This window comes from Babylonia areolata, chromosome 2, assembly GCF_041734735.1.
Source record: "Babylonia areolata isolate BAREFJ2019XMU chromosome 2, ASM4173473v1, whole genome shotgun sequence".
NCBI lineage: Eukaryota > Metazoa > Mollusca > Gastropoda > Neogastropoda > Buccinidae > Babylonia > Babylonia areolata.
This window is the reverse complement of record NC_134877.1, coordinates 46,767,933-46,779,992: the sequence shown is the minus strand read 5'-3', so window position 1 is coordinate 46,779,992 and position 12,060 is coordinate 46,767,933. Positions and strand designations below refer to the sequence as shown.

The following is a 12,060-nucleotide window of genomic DNA, read 5'->3' as shown; positions in this document are numbered from 1 at the left end:
TTTTTTTTTTTTAGATGATTATCTAAATCAGGAAGTCATTAGGAAAAACAATTTCTGAGCACAGCAGACACTCCAGCAGGTACAGACAAATCCAGGCAGGCAGAAAAAAGTACTCCAGACTGTCAGCATAAGAGATACAAATTTGTTTGAAATAAAAGTTCTTGGGTCTGACTATACTGATTTGACTGAAAGAACCAGTCACATCTATGTTGTTATCACTTAATTGTGTGCAGGTATTTTCCATTTGTCCAGAAAATATTGTATTACTGTGCAAATCACCTGACTTCCGTTTGTAATGAACAAGTTGAAAATGTGACAAAAAACAGAACACAGATTTCAAAACCATTGCATGTTTTTGAAAATGTATACCCGGTTTTTGTATAAAAAAGAAAAGAAAATAGATTAAAAAAAAAAATTTTTAAACCTCTGGCAAATACATTTCACTTAAATCATTTACCTGAAAGCAAAAGAATTGAAAGAGCAAAAACAGTGTAACAAAATTATCCATATTTGAGTATGTGTGAATTCATATCTAGTGTGGTGTACACATTATTGATTTGAGCTTAAATAAGGAAAGATAATTAAGATAAAAGAATATTATGGTGGTGTTGCTCTTTTTTTTTTCTTTTTTTTTTTGTTTTGCTTTTTTGTGTGTGTCTGTGAAGTATGGACCTTTTTTTTTCATGGAGGGTGATAGAATTGCAGACAAAAATTTATTTCATGGAAGGAATGTGTGACTTGCAGGATCTAGATGACTCAGACGTACGGCCCAGCAAAATGCGCAAAGTACATGAATCTCAGACTCAGCTTACTCTGAACCTGGAGGGGTTCAATCTCGGTCAGTGGACTCTCTCTCTGTAGCACTCTCACGTATGCACGATTACACTCACAAACACGCACACATTCACACACATAAATCACACAGACACACACACGCACGCACACACACACACACACACACACACACACACACACACACACACACACACACACACACTCACTCACTGAGGCACAGACACACACACACACACACACACACAGGCACATATATGAGGGATGTTCATTAAAGATTTCCCCTGACACACTACCCATGGACTGTGAGGAACAAAACTTGGCACAGTTATCAGTCTTTCTCTACATGAGTACCACCAAGTATGACACACTCCTCCCATCGCTTTATGCAGCTATGAAGACCTTGCCTATTGAAGTCTGCAGGTTGCGCCAGAAGCCACAACTTGACCTCAGAAATAAGGTTTCATCATCTGGGAAGTGCTTACCCTTCAAAAATGACTTCATGGTCAGAAAGAGTTGGAGGTCAGATGGTGCAAGATCAGGAGAGTAAGGAGGGTGAGGAAGGATTTCATAACCACAGGACCGTGCTTCCATCTGGGCAACAGCTGTGAACCAGGCATTGTCTTCAGGAGGTGGACATCTTTAGTCAGCATGCCACACCTCTTGGTTTTGATGGCCTCCCACAATTTCTGCAGCAATGATGCATAGTATGTCCTGGTAATTGTAGTTCCCTTTGCCAGGAAATCTGTCATCACTGCTCTGTACTGGTCCCAAAAGACTGAGAGTATGACCTTGCCTGCCGAGGGTTGGACATGTGCCTTATTCGTAGGTGGTGAGTCAGAATGTTTCCATTGCTTCGATTCCGCTGTAGTCTGTGAATCATAGTCATGGACCCATGTTTCATCCTTCATGATAAGTCTGATGGAGAAGTCCCAGTTTTCTTGGCACGTGGCCAAAAGAGCCTGGGAGCACATGACTCGTTCCTGCTTCTGGAAATGTGTGAGCAACCAGGGAATCTATCATGCAGACGACTTCCACATGTGCAAATGGTCATGAATGATTTTTTCCACAGACCTCACACTGATCTTGACATTATCAGCTATTTGGTGAACGGTTATGCGGCGCTTCTCCAAAATGGCAGTCTCCAACTTGCTGGATGGTGTCTTTATCAGTGGCAGAGTGTGGTCACCCAGGAATAGGAGCTGTTTCCAACGATGTCCGACTACACTTGAACTGACGATGCCAGTGCTTGACTGCATCATACGATAGGGCATCCTCCCCTTAAGTCTCTTTCATCTCATTGAACGTCTTCCTTGGTACAGAAACTTCATGACCACTCTGCATTCAAATGGCTCCATTATCACACCTTACTCCACCATAGCACCTGTAGAAGAGAAACTGTTATGAGTTTTGAGATGCAAATTACCACATGAACTATGGAGATATATGCTGTTATACATGTGCAGTTTCAGCTTCCTACAATAACCGGAAGTAAGTCAGGGGAAATCTTTGAACATCCCTCATGTACGCACTCATGCACAGATATAGAGTGACACACACAGGTATACACATGGGCACAGATATACAGACAGGTACAAACACGCATGCACAAACACACCCATGCACACACACAAGCACTCATGCATGAACACACACACAAACACACAGAGATACACAGCAACACGCACTCACAGACACAAGGACATGTACACTGTCTCACACATGCACACATGTGCACACACCCAAATGATGCATGCACTGATGCAAACACATGCACAGGCAGAATGGATTGTTAAGATTTTTAAGAAAACTTTTTGTGTGCCTAATTGTAAAAACATATCATCTGTTGTTGATAGTAAAAATCCCCATCCATCCATAGACAGTAGTCTGTTGCACTTTCTGTCAGTACTTTGACATTTGTTTTCTGAAATAATGCCCCTCTCCTGTCTTTTTCTGCTTTAATAATAATAATAATAATAGACATTTATATAGCGTGTTTCTCCAGAAATACTGCTGAAAGCACTTTATATTTTGTTCCTCACTCCCCGCCTCCACATCAGCACTCCTCTCCACCCACACCTCCCCCCACCACCCACACGGAAGCACGTGCCAGAAAACACTTGCACAACATTGGAAACCACCCACTCACCCATGATGCCCTCCAGAAAACGCATCCCTGCAACACGCACCCAGGCACACACACACACATGAATGCACGGACACTCACCAGCACCCCGCCACACACATGCAGCAAACAGCCTCTCCACAACAAAACATGCACCCAGAACCAGATCACACCAAGATGAGGGAAAAAAGAAGGGAAAAAAAAACCTTTTCTTTCAGCAGAATTTGCAAGGATCTGTACCGTAACTAACACAGACTTTAAGCTGGTCATATGGTTATCAAAGCAAAGACTCTTCCAGTCAGTTTTTGTTGACATCTAACATTAGTCTTGAATTGTTTGTTGACATTAACAAGAGATCTGTTTATATGTGTGCTAAAATGCTTAGGGGCACAGTGGAGTAGTAAACAAATCATATTCCTTTTTTTTTTTCTTTTCTAATAAATGCAGAACATGCTTGAATGTGAGTATTTGTTGAAGTACCATTTAAATATATGTCCTGATAACAAGCAGTTGTTTTGGCAACTTTGACAGATGATTTTGCCACAAAGGAGGATGGTGAGACATCGCCTAACTTCGACACCAAGGATCCACTGAACAAAGCTCTCAGTAAGTGTCTGCCTTTGTTCCTCTTTATGTGAGGTTTTTGTGTGTGTGTATGCTTGTATGCATCCAAATATTTCATTTGTTTAGTTATTGTTATATAAAGAAGATGATGATACATATGTTTATCTTTGTTTTTTTATGTATATATCAGAACAAAGAAAAGTAGATAAGCCAAGACAGGTGACCATTTGTATGACCAGTGTGAAGCATGTTGTTCATCTTGGCCAGATCATTGAACACTTTGGCATGAAGGGCAGTTGTGAATGTTGACGTGAGATGGTACAGATGATGGGGCATGAAAAGGAAAACACAAAAAAGGAGGACTTTGTGTTCTGTCTGAATGTGAAATCACTTGAAAAAACAAAATGTGAACACCCTGTGTGTGTGTTTGCATGCATGTGTGTGTTCGTGCGTGTGTGTGTATGTGTGTGTGTGTGTACATGCGCGCGCGCGTGTGTGTGTGTGTGTACATGCGTGTGTGTACATGTGTGTGTGTGTATGTGTGCAGTCAACCTGTTCTGCCTGATGAACTCCATCATCCAGGACCCTGCGCTGACCCCCCGCACCACCTTCATCATTGACTTCATCGAGGAGGCCATCAAGTGTGGTGGCCAGTACTCTCGCTTCATCCTGCAGTTCATGCCCCCCAAAATGGTGTGTGTGTGTGTGTATCCTCTATGTGCTTTGTACATCAGCAGGTTTGAAAGGAAGCACCAACATGGCAGAATCGGTTAGGCATTAGACTTCTGATCCATTGTTCATCAGTGATCAAGGTTCAAGGCCCTATTTCAGTCTGGTGTTGTGTCCCTGGGAAAGGCACTTTACTCTGATTTTCTTCACTCCATCAAGGTGTCAGTAGGTACCTGACTTCAGAAGTTAAAACAGCGGAAGGAGAGGATTAGGCTTTGGCTTCTTTTGCCAAGCCCTAGACACAGTTGATATGAATTCGCTGCCCCTATGGCAGTAACAGGCTGTGGGACTTTAACCATTAACCTTTTAGGCTTGAAATTCTGCGCCAGGCTTGAAATTCTGAACTGGGGTGATTCTTGCTTTAGTTTGGTTTATGTGTGTGTGTGTGTGTGCATGTGTTATATGCTTTTTCTTCTCAGAGCTTTAAGATTTTGAGTCTCTGTACATACGGCTCTGTGGGTTGGAGTGTGGAGCAGGTCCAGGGGAAATACTGATAATGCCTAAAATTGGTTAATCAATAGATTGAAGAAAATGAATATTTTGAAGCATCCATACATCTGGACATGGCTGTAATATCCTCTATCACCTGCAGCAGCTGGTGAATCAAATGAAAAAAATTTCGCCATAGATTGCATTTGCAGAGTGCATTTTGGTGTTTGCATTAGCCATTGTTGTACCAGTATTTTAACTCTCTCCATACGAACGGCGAAAGAGACGACATTAACAACGTTTCATCCCAGTTACCATCATCAAAATATTGCAAGCGGAAGGCTCTTATACTGAAGAGGTGAATGTTGACAAAGAATACCACAATTCTGACGACGGAAGCTAAAGGTTGGGTCGTTCAGACACCCACTGGACATCCGAGGGGTCTGTGTAGAGGAGAAGAGAGGACTGACCATATTGACCACATTGTGTCTGCATGGTTTTTGAGTTACCTGAAACTGTATAGCTTGGGAATAGAAAAAATATGCAAACCAAGATAAGATCAGTGTTTGATGCTTTTTCTGCATCTGTTTTAGGCAAATGGTAGTTGCGAAATTTATTAACTATAAGCATGGGAATCTGGATGGGTGTGATTTATTGATAGACAAGAGCAACAGTGGGTAAAAGTCTTACCCTCCTGTCTTAACCATGCATTTCTATCCAGCAAAGACACACACACATATGCATGCATATGTGTATACACACACACACATATATGCATGCATGCACACACACACACATGCATGTACACAAACGTGTGTGCGCATGCATGCACACACACAGACACGCACGCACGCACACACATGTGAACTGACTTTTTCTCTTTCACAACAGTTTCTTTGCCCTCCATCTCCGTCTGATGCATAAAGTACAGTTTCTACAAGAATCACCATAACAGTTGTTATAAAGTCATGCTTTTACATTGCAGCTTCAACAGCTGATGAAAACAGTACCAGGAACCTTCGCCAACAACCAAGTCCTGAAGATCTGTGACCTGACATCCTTAGCTGGCCGCAAAGTGGCTGCCAAGGCCATCTGCAACAACTCTATGTACATGGACAAGGCTGCATCAATATAGATTTATTTTTGTCACCTGCTGGGTGTTCAGTCATAAATGTCATTGTAAAATCGTTCCTATGTTATTGAATACCAATGTAAATATCACAAATGTTGAGTGGAACTTTTTGAATGGTCAAGGTCACATTGGTATCAGTATGGTCATCTGCATTGTTGTATGGATCATCAGTAGGATCATTGTAGATATTTTTCATGTGTTATTCAATGCCATTCTTGTTCAAGTGAATGTCAGGAGCAGACCTGTGTAAATAGAGCAAGGGCGTATCTTGAATATGAAGTCGTCTTGAATCATATGGGATGAGAGAGGTTGGCTCCCAATTGTAGTACAGTGTGAGTCTGTATATATGTGTGAGTCTGGGGTGTGACTGTTTCAGTTTGATTCACTGGCTAGTAAATCTGAATGTATGTTTGTGTTACTGTCATAATTTCTGCATGTATCAGTATCTTTGTGTGACTGCACAAGTTTGTATATGTGTGTGTATGTACGAAGTGTGTGAGTTTGTGTATGATGTTTTTATGACTGCAAGTTTGTGTATGGATGTTTGTATGACTGAGTGTGTGTATGTATGTTTGTATGTCTGTGAGAAATTATGTATGAATGTTTGCATGACTTGCGAGTTTGTGTATAGATGTTTATAAACTGTAGTTTATGTATGTATGTTTGCATTACTGGCGTGGATGTTTGTATGACTTAGTGTTTGTGAATGGATGCTTTTGTGTCTCAGTATTTTAAATGCATGGTTGTGGTCTGAGTTTTCCTGGATGAACATTTAAGCCTTTCACTTTTGAATGTGGAGATATCCACATTTTAGGGGTAACTGCATTGTGGACAGTCCACCCAGTCACATGAGTAAGCTTCCTTCATTGAAAATGGTGACAGCCTTGATGTGTATTTGAAGCAAGTTTTGGCTTGTTTTTGGTTCTTTTTTCTTTTCTTATTTTTTTTTCACATTTTCTATGAGTGAAAAGTTGTTAAGCGTGTCAACATGGCTGCCAGGATGTACAGTATAGAAGATGTGGTGAGATTTTTGTTTGATTGTATACACAGCATCAACAACAGCAACTACAAAAACATGATAGAAAACAAAGTGGTGTTTTGATTAATTGAAGATTCTGGTTATACTGATGATGATATGCTACAAAGTACATTGACAGGTAGGGGGTGGGGTTGTGTTGGAAGTGGGATAGGAAAAACCCAATATTTTGGCTTGAAACCTTCATTTTGGGGATTTTATTTACTATGAAACCCTTCAGTTGAAAGCTTTCAGCTGGAACATTGTTTACAGTGAGCTTTTGTGTTCTAATATTGTGTGATAGTGTTTGTGTGAGTGTTTATGTATAGTGTTTATGTTTAGAACATGTAGAAAACGGCTGAATTGCACTTGTTGTGTCAAATACATTTGCAAATATCTTAGCACCATTAGTAAACAGACTTGAATTTCCTGCTTTAAAAAAATTGTGGTGGTTGATTTTTTTTTTCTAAAATATCTTCCCCTGAATGGGAGTTATCTCATCCTGTCAGCACTGAACTTAATGATTATATTCTCCATTCATACAATTAGGAAGTATCTTTGGTTACAAAAGATCACATTTGTAAAAATTCTATTATATGAGAAAAACTCACCCCCTTTATGTCTGTTATGAAAAACATGGATTTTTTTCAAAATATGATAAATCAGTTAATAATAAAGTGAGTGCTTTGAAACTTTGCCAAGTATTAGTCCATTTTTATTCTTTATTTTAACACAAAATTTAACAGCTGTATGTACTTTAATTCTTTTTTTTAGATATCTTTCTTGTAACATAAACAAGCGGCCAGTACAGAGAGTATAATGAAGGAAGTCATTGGGCAGTACAGAATGAGTGAAGCAAGAAGATCAGCAGAAAGAAGACAAGTTATCATATTGCTTGGCAGATAATAAACAAACACTTATTCAAGTGTGTGTTGTTGTTTTTTCAAAAAAAACTTTGTTATATTCCCCTGATTGGGATTTATCCTCTCAACATTGAACATAATTATCATGCTTATGATCTCAATTCTCAAGGCTTTCAGTTTGGCTTTAGACCAACATTATTTATTTTATTGTTAAACCAGAGTAATTTCCACCTGGATTAGATTTGAAAGTAAAATTATACTTGAGGAAACAACAGCTTGTCTTGAAAGATGTTTTCCCATCTGAAATTGTTGTTCTCATCTAATGCAGAAAAAGATGATGGCACTCTAAATATAGTACCATTTATATAGGTTCCTGATGTGATTTTATTTTTAAAGTTTAGCCTTTGGTGTTTTAAAGGTTTTAGATTTGCAGTTAAAAACATGCTTGAACCTCAGGACTCACTCCACAAGGTTTTGGGTCTGTCATTCATAGCCTGCAGAACTATTTGCTTAGAGTCATTAAGTGGAAGAATTCATTTCAGTTTTTCAGATAGTCTTTGAAATTATTTGTCTGTTTCATATATGTGTGTGGTTGTTTGTTTTTTGTTGTTGTTTTTTGGGGGGGTTGTTTTTTCGTTTTTGGTGGTTTTTTTCTTTCACTTTACGTTGAATAGTTTCTCTGGTGCTGTTGACAAGCATACTCCCCCCGTGGGATGCTAGGGGTCTTTCAGTATAAAGAGCATCCCCATCTTCTGTGTTTCTGTGCTAGAAATTTCCTCTTTTCTGTTGCTCTCTTTATTTCTGCATTTTTTTCTTCCTTCACTGTTATCTACTTTTTCTGCCTCCCCAATCTATTTTCCTTTCTTTTTTTGAGCAAGCCTTTACACTTTTTTCCGCAGTCTGATGTACCATCTTTGCTATTTTGCTCTGGCGAGTAGGTAGTGGAATTGTAAACACTGGGATGGGCATTAGCTGTCCAGTCTGCAGTGTTGTTTGCCTATATGACCTTTTTTTATGTACTTTTTGTTTGGCTTTGAAGAAAAGTTTTTTTCCTTTTATCTGGGGATGATGAATTAAGCGGAAGGGCTGACATCCTTAGCATGGCCAGTCTTATTTGCCTAAGGGAACTAAATGGTTAGGATAATGTGTCATGAACTGGGTTTTGTGGGATTGTCTTGGTGGGGTTTTTTGTGTGTGTGGGTGGGTGGGTGTGTTTGTTGGTTGGGTTTTTTTGTTTGTTTGTTTTTGTTTGTTTTTAGTGAATGTGACAGTTTTGTGTAGACATGGTTGAGCATTTGTATGGTTTTGACAGTCCTGGTATGGCCCTGTGCGGTCAGCTGGACTTTAAGCAACAACAAACAATAAACTTTCAGAATTCAAGTCACTTGAAAAGATAATTCTAGTTGGAACGTAGGTACTTTATCAGAATCTCAAAACAAGAAAGGGGCATGTTTGGAGTGGTGAGAGGAAGGTGGCAGAATGGTTAAGACGCTTATCTGCCAGTATAGTGTCCATGAGGGTCTGAGTTTTATTATTGCTCTGACTATTTCTCCCAAGTTTGACAGGAAAATCAAACTAAGCATCAGGTCATTCGGATGAAACAATAAACCAAGGTCCTGTGTGCAGCACACACTTTTTGCACTGAAAAAGAACCCATGGCAACTAAAGTGTTGTCCCCTGGCAAACTTCTGTACCAAAAATCCACTCTGATAGGTACACAAATGAATATGCATACACTCAAGAACTGAATTGAGTGTTGGGTTTCACTGCTGTCAGGCATCTGCTTAGCAGATGTGTAATAAGTATGGATTTGTCCAAATGCAGTGATGCCAACTTGAGAAACTGAAATTTGGAGTGTGTGTGTAAGTCCGACTGTATGAGGGTATGTGGTTTGGTGTGTTGTTTATTACATTTGTGTTCAGTGTACATTTACAATTTATTATGTTGATTCTTTAATACAGTATGAACTAAATTAACTGGATTGGAAAGTAAAAGAGTTTTGGATCAACAAGTTTGTCTGCTTGTGTTTATGAGTATAAACATTCATGTTTATCTATGCATGTATGTCAGTGCATCTTTCTGCTCACAGATGTGTGTGTGTTTGCGTTAAAAAACGTTGCATGTGTGTGTGTGTTAAAGAACAAGATCTGAGCCCAAATGAAAATAGAAACGCTGACAAAATCACAATCTCATTCATAACAGTGGTTATGATAATAATAATAATTATGATAATGATAACTGGACATTTCTGTGTTGGAAGGTTGGTATGTGTGTGTTGGAGGGTTGTTATGTGTGTGTGGGTTGGTTGGAGGGTTGGTATGTGTGTCTTATGTGTGTGTTGGAGGGTTGATTTGTGTGTCATGTGTGTGTTGGAGGGTTGGTATGTGTGTGCTGGAGGGTTGGTTTGTGTGTCTTAGGTGTGTGTTGGAGGGTTGCTATGTGTGTGTTGGACATTGGTATGTGTGTGTTGGAAGGCTGGTATGTGTGTTGGACTTTGGTATGTGTGTGTTGGAGGGGTTTGTATGCGTGTGTTGGAGGGTGGGTATGTGTGTGGGAGGGTTGGTATGTGTGCATTAGAGTGAGGGTTGGTACGTGGTGTTGCTTGGAAAGTGCTTGAGGGCAATGAGGCCATCCTTGTGGGGAATGTTGGTGTAGAGTAAGGTGATGTCCATGGTGAAGAGCAGAGGAGGTTCCGGTTGGCTGGGGAAACAGAACTTGTGAAAGAGCTCAAGGGCGTGATTCGTGTCTTTGACGTATGTAGGGAGTTTTTCCACAAGTGGCCATGTGCCCACAATCCTTCACATGGCGGAGTTGGTACTCGCACTGAACTCTTTCCAGTTCGGAGACTCACACTACCATCAGACAAGGGGAGTAGCCATGATAACCCGCATGGGCCCCAGCTACGCGTGCTTGTTCGTCAGTTACGTGGAGTCCCAGATCTTCCAGCAGTATAGTGGCCCCATGCCAGCCCTTTTTCACTGGTTCATCGACTGTGTGGGCCTGTGGACAGGTGACAGAAGCGAACTGCTGTCCTTCATTAGTTTTGTCAATGCCTTCCACCATTCTCTGAAGTTCACTCATGAAATAGCTGACAGCTCTCTCCCCTTCCTGGATATCCAACTCATGATCACACCTGACAACCAAACCATCTCTACCTCAGTCCACTACAAGAACACAGACTCACATTTCTACCTGCTTTACTCCTCAAGCCATCCAACCGCCATCAAACGTGCCATTCCGTTCTCCCAGTTTCACTGCCTCAGACGCCTGTGCAGCAATGAGGAAGATCTCCACACCCAGGCAGCCCAGATGATCAGCTTCTTCAAAACATGAGGATATCCCGAAGAGTTGATCGCACTGGACCAGGACAAGCGCATCTCCAGAGAGGAGGCCTTAACACCCAAGACTATGACAGATCACAGTAACTGCACCCTTCAGACTCTGACATACCATCCTCACAACATGGAAGTAAAAAAAAATTCTGTTCAAGAACTTTCCTATCCTACAGTCTGACCCCAAAGTTGGCAAGACATTCAAGAACCCTCCTCTGATGGCCTTCAAACGAGACCATAACCTGGGCGATCATCTGGTTAGGTCGTCATTCCGACCCACAGCCCCCCAGAACCTCCGCTGCCTGGGCAACAGCTGCTGTGACATACCCAACTGCAAATGCTGTCCCTTCCTCAACACTACCACACTCACCTTCAAGGGGCCCTCAGGACGCCAGTTCACCATGAAGAGCAGCTTCACCTGCCAAACCAGTGATTTGGTATATGTGGTCCACTGCAGCCTGTGCGGTCGTATCTACGTAGGCGAGACATACCGCACACTGGAAGAACGCAGCAAAGAGCACAGGGACAGCATCCTCCAGAAAAAGCAAACCCCTGTGGCTATACACTTCAACACTGATCCCTACAGCACAACAAACTTCTCCATATCAGTGGTCTGGTGCAACAGCACTGGTGACTCCTTCAAGAGAAAGAACATGGAGAAACAGATTATCCACCATCTCGGTACTACAGCACCATATGGCCTCAACATCAAGGACTGAACCAAATCACAGCTTCCCTCGTCCCCACCCTGCCCATTTCCCCCTTCCCTCCTCTCCCCCCCCTTTCCTCTCACTGTCTAGATTCTCTCTCCCTTCCTTCACCCATCCACTTTTCCAACCAGCAGTGAACTGTTCTCAAGACAAGAGAATTTTATTTTGTGACTGCTGCTCTCTTCAGTTGCTTTGAAGACTCTACGAGTCGAAGTACTGAACTTCTCTCCCAAGTGGGTTCATAATTTCTTCTTGTTTTTTGTATCCGATGGAAACAGTGTTGTGACCGCTGATCCACGAGACAACAGGTCAAGACACCAGCACAACAGGCATACATAAATATATACATTGAAAAAGAAAAAAAAAGGT

The 12,060-nt window shown here is 41.2% G+C and overlaps 1 protein-coding gene across 1 annotated transcript in view; it reads left to right on the top strand.

Annotated features, from left to right (window-relative positions):
• The window catches only part of LOC143302079 (mediator of RNA polymerase II transcription subunit 24-like), a 44,396-nt gene extending 34,560 nt beyond the window's left edge, over positions 1–9,836 (top strand). Inside the window, exons 20-23 of the mRNA XM_076616594.1 lie at positions 745–838; positions 3,449–3,523; positions 4,029–4,174; positions 5,625–9,836. Coding sequence (XP_076472709.1) covers positions 745–838; positions 3,449–3,523; positions 4,029–4,174; positions 5,625–5,774 — 465 coding nt within the window. The 3' untranslated portion in view covers positions 5,775–9,836. The remainder of the gene's footprint in view (positions 1–744; positions 839–3,448; positions 3,524–4,028; positions 4,175–5,624) is intronic.
• The last annotated feature ends 2,224 nt before the right edge of the window (positions 9,837–12,060 follow it).